At 42.9% G+C, this 4,988-nt stretch overlaps 1 protein-coding gene across 1 annotated transcript; it reads right to left on the bottom strand.

The window, feature by feature from the left end:
• Positions 1–48: 48 nt before the first annotated feature.
• On the bottom strand, positions 49–4,972 carry uevld (UEV and lactate/malate dehyrogenase domains). The gene is made up of 12 exons (XM_035156327.2): positions 4,804–4,972; positions 3,468–3,552; positions 3,321–3,386; positions 3,068–3,231; positions 2,829–2,970; positions 2,658–2,752; positions 2,456–2,561; positions 1,935–2,105; positions 1,683–1,847; positions 1,349–1,436; positions 988–1,111; positions 49–847 (listed from the first exon to the last, which is right to left on the bottom strand). The coding sequence occupies exons 1-12, from the start codon at positions 4,843–4,845 to the stop codon at positions 683–685; spliced, it is 1,413 nt and encodes a 470-aa protein (XP_035012218.1). The 5' UTR covers positions 4,846–4,972; the 3' UTR covers positions 49–682.
• Positions 4,973–4,988: the final 16 nt, after the last annotated feature.

Raw genomic sequence — 4,988 nt, 5'->3', positions numbered from 1 at the left:
GTCGTCTGCTGTCGTCGTCTCTTCCCCACTGAGGCAAAGCACATGTGGTGTCAGATACTTATTTTATTGCACACCAACAAGATCATGTCATTTTCCTTCATGTCAATATCTTAGGGTTTGAGATGTGGAATCTCTTTACACACAGTAAATCAAAGTAAGAAAAGCCTGTTTAAATATTTAAGGCATTTTAAAAGCTTTTTCATCTTGTAATTAAATGTGGAGAAAAGCACTTAGGTGACAAATAAGGCCATTCAAATTATTATGGCCTTATTATTCATATTTTATTTAGTAACACCTTGATTTTCTCCACAGCAATTCATTAGGTCTTAGTAGAAAAAAAACTTAAATTACATTATCATACAAAACTTGAGGGATTAGAGACAAAAATACGATTTTTAAACCACAAATATAAAGAATTTAAGACTTTTTAAAAAATATACAACAGTACATTCATGTAAAGTTGCCCATTTTCAATGATAAAAATGAGTAACTTTTCTTAGTGCTGGTACATTTCAATACAAAAATACATTCTGTACATTCCTAAACAGTTTTTAACCCACATTTAATACACAAAGACAAAGAACAATAAAATAAAAACAAAGTGTTATTAGATTGCACATATTGATATCCGACAGAACTTCATTAACTCCTGTGCGAGTAGCAGCTCCTCCCAGAACGACCATCACATCCTGAGCTGACTCATGAGAGTAGAAAGGGACGTGATGCTGGTTCGGAGTTTCTCGTCTTCCTCCTTTCCCAGTGACACTCCGGCCAGACGCGTGGAGCCGCTCGATCCCATGATGCACGGCAGGCTGAGGAACACCTCTGTACCTATACCGCCCCAGCCCTTGAGCAAACAGAACACACAGATGAACCAATAACAAATGGAAAACCACAACAGTGGAAGAGACAACCCCAGCTTCACTTCAGAGGGTTGCTGGTGCATATGCTGCTTTTTTTTAATTAAAAACCACTTGATAATGATACCTGAGCCAATGTGGAGACAGAGTGGGCCTTCATTGAATTTGTCAAGACGCTGTTTGTGATGTCAGCGATGGACAGACCCGCTGACCACGCCCGCTGGCCTCGGTTCTTCATGAGCTCGAACGCTCTACAAGCAGAAAGACGTGCATCAGAAAGAATTACTAACTTCCAAATTAAACTGGTGAATCGAGAGGAAGCATCTTGTATCCTTGCATTCTCTCATCCCATCTGATTCACTAAATTCCAGTGACAGCTGTGTCTGCAGCTTCAGATCCAACTGGTTCAGCCACAAAATCTTCAAAACACCAGATGTCACAATCTAAATCCGTCTCCTACTCGAGCTTGAACTCAATCGTGTCCGTACCTGTCCAACAGTGGTTTGGTAGAGCCGGAACCCGCGGCGATCTCCGGCTGCACGCTGGAGTTCAGCCCAGTGTTACTCATCACAGCAACTGCAGGACAAAAAACACAAAGCTCAGTCGTGTGCGTCACCGGGGTAAGTGGCCTTTTATGAGACCGCTGACTGGAAAGAACACACACGAGGAGCAGGTCGTGCAGCATTTCTGGTTATGCAAAGAAAAGGAGCCGACGGCGATAACAAATGAAAGAAGAAAGGAGATGTGGTGAAGTCAATGATCGAGCATTCGCCGAGACAATTAAAGCGACAGTCAATATTTAATGGGTCCTCTCCGGCTCACCTTTGTTGTCTGACAGTTCTCCTATGACCCAGGCTTGTTTGTGGGTGTTTAGGTTTATATCCAGGATGTGACTGAGTCTCTCTGAGTCCAGGTTGCACCCTGCGCCGATCACCCGTGTCGGGGGTAAGCCACTCTGTCTCCAGGCGACGTGGGTCATGATGTCCACTGCAGGTGAAGCAGAGAAGGAGACGACTTGAGTGAATAAAAAAAGGTCAAGAAGCAGAGTGGTCAGTCTTCGGCACCGTCACTCACCTGGTTGGGAGGCGATGAGCATCACGGCGTTGGGACTGACTTGTGCCAGGTTTGGGATGATTCCTCTGTACAAGTCCACGTTGGTCTGAACCAAACTCAAATACGATTGCTCGCTGCTCCATGCATTTGCCGTCACCACCACGACTCTGGAGCCCGCGGAGGCCGACAGATCTGGCAGAGGAGAGGAGAGTCATCAGCAGTTAACAAACCTAGGAGAGAACTTGCAGAAGCTTGATGCATTATTGTTTCAAGCAATGGACACTGTGTTTACTCTCACTTGATCCCTATTGGATGCTTGTTTCTGTCTTATCAGTGACGGGTCAAAGCTCAGGATGAGAGCCGGCGCCTGAACGGCAGCTGGTTAGGTTTGAGTTAATGCTTGCGTCATAGAGGCGGGTCGTTCCCGACAGGCTGCCTCAGCTCAATATCTTCCAGTTACCTGTAAGACGACCTGTCATCCGCGATGTTTCCGCCAAGAGGCGTCTGTTGGCTATTGTGTGACAGTGCAGAAAGTGCCGTACCTCTGGAAATCTCCACCTTTGGCAGATTGAAGATCTCTAGGTCTGTGCTGCCTCCCTTCGTGGAACTCTCGGCGACATCAATGAAAACCAGTTTATCCACTTTACACTGTGTGGGAATCAGAGGAATTCATGAGTCTGACATTTTTATTCAAGCGGAGGAAATATGTAAACACCTGAGAGAAGATAGAAAAAGGTGATTTACCTTCGCCAAAATACCCAACACAGAAGCCACTCCTAAGTCTCCTCCCCCGATAACCGAGACTTTGTTGATCTGTTGATCGTGATGTCTGCTTCCACCTGAAATGGACACGAGTTAAGCCAACAGTAGCGATTATTGATTATCAATAAGAAAGCTGCGCATCAAGTGAAGCACCATCATTGATCTGGAGGTTGGAGACGAACGCCAGGAGCTTGTGGGGGTCTTTGTTTTCTTCTGTGCTCTTCGAGGACAGCGGAGGATCCGCCTCGAACTTGGCGATCATCTCGGTCAGAAGAGCCACCACGGACGACTTGGGCTGTTACCAAGCAAAAGAAAAATACAGCAGTGAATCTGATGAGAACATCATTTCTGTATGGAGTTTAAAAATGAATGTAGAGAACATGGAGCCCTACGTGATCCCAGTTGTGAAGCGCCGGCAGATGAATCCGTCCCTTGGCATCCACATGCTTGCCCTCTCTGATGACCATGTTATGTGTCGGTCTCAGGAGGCAGATGGGAGGAGTGAAGGGGAACGAGTCTATGAGCCACAGCTGAATGGGGAAGTTGTAGGAGTGGCCTGAGGGATAAACACATCATCATCATCATCATCATCATCATCACGTTTGACCCCCAGTCACATATTCAGAGGTCAGAGGTCACACTTACCATCATACTTGACAGGGATGTTGCCGACCAGTTTCAGGAGATCTTTCTGGGTGCCGTCACTGAATGCTGAAAGTTACCATAGCAACAGTGAGATCAAATACAAATCTGAAGAGTATGAGACAAGAGGTGGGATGGAGAGAAACTGACTGTATGTGCCGGTGGAAGGTTTCATCCCAGAGTAGATTCGATGGATTTTCTGCAGCTCCTCAACAGCAACATCGTGGAATTTGTACTGTTTATCAGGGGAAGGGGGAAAAGACGCGTCTGTAGTTTCAACATTTGAGCAAATCATTCAGGTTTTATTTAGAAACTAAGGACTCATCGATCAATTAAGACTCAGTGATTGTAAATGTCCATGTTCTTGAGAGACTGAACAGATCATTCAGGTATTTTTTACGCTGCTCCAGTTTGTTTCACTCTTTGAAATGAGCTGTGCTCTTTTCTCCTCTCTGGGGTTTGAGACATTTTATCCGCCAAACAACTAATCGACAAATAACCAATAATAAAAATAACTGTTAAGTGCAGCCCGAATTTTCATCCATAGCAATATAGCATTGTGTGACCCCTAGAGGCGATATGAGTCATAATTGATGCAGAGTTTGGAACCACAACCATCACTTAGGAGCAAATATCAATCTTAGAATTTAAAAGAAATAACATTGTGATAATTCTCAATATCGACTTATTAATTTAGTTTTAGGCGTTATGATAGATGAGAATTTGAACTGGAAATCACATATGAAACAATAGCTGTTACACAAATTAAAGGATTCATTAGATAATAAAGCATCGTACATTGTATATAACTCAATGATTGTTCCCTATCTGACCTATTGTGTTAACGTTTGGGAAAGTGCTTGTAAAACACATTTTCATTTTACAAAAAAGAGCCATAAGAATCCTCAGTAGAAGTTGATATAGAGATCCATCAAACCCAGTATCAGTTCAGTTAAAGATGTTTAAATTTCAGAAACTAGTAGATGACAGCATTCTGCAAATTATGTATAAAGCTCGTCAGAAAACTTTGCAAACCAACATCCAGAAAAGATTTGAAAAAAGAGAAACTGATAACTTAAAAGACACTTTAAACACCAGAGATGATATATATATATATATATATATATATAAATCTTTAACTTATTGAATTATTTGCTTTGTTAATTAATATCCTATGAAAGAGCAGATTGTGTTATTATTCTTTCTGCTCCTTCTCAATCAAGATTTGATTGTTTTGTTTGGTCGATGAATGAAATAAACACATATTTATATATAAACAGCCCAGTGTTGTAATGTTGTCTCTGTTATGAAATAAAAGTCTCGTTTCGTTTCTAAGTGATACGTGTTTCCACAGCCGGTGAAGTGACAGAGCTGGTTCAGCCAGTTACATGGAGGCTAACAGAAGCTAACACGTACTAGCTTCCTTTGGAAAAACTGTTATCACATGACGCAGATTTCAAATGGTAAGCTGCGGCTGATCATTTACCTTCGAGAGGATCCGCAGAATGTTCTCCGAGCTGAGGTCCATCTATTCAAGTCAGAACCAGAAGCAACGAGCCCGGTTCTCTCAGGGTTTCTCCTCCTGACACTTCACTTCCAACAACTTCCGCAAACTTTTGAGGAGTAGCTAAGGCAAGAGGAAACAGACCCCGCCCACTCTGTGCGTCAGGT

This window comes from Hippoglossus stenolepis, chromosome 5, assembly GCF_022539355.2.
Source record: "Hippoglossus stenolepis isolate QCI-W04-F060 chromosome 5, HSTE1.2, whole genome shotgun sequence".
Taxonomy (NCBI): Eukaryota; Metazoa; Chordata; class Actinopteri; order Pleuronectiformes; family Pleuronectidae; genus Hippoglossus; species Hippoglossus stenolepis.
Note: the sequence above shows the minus strand (reverse complement) of the source record. Positions and strands in the feature narration are given on the sequence as shown.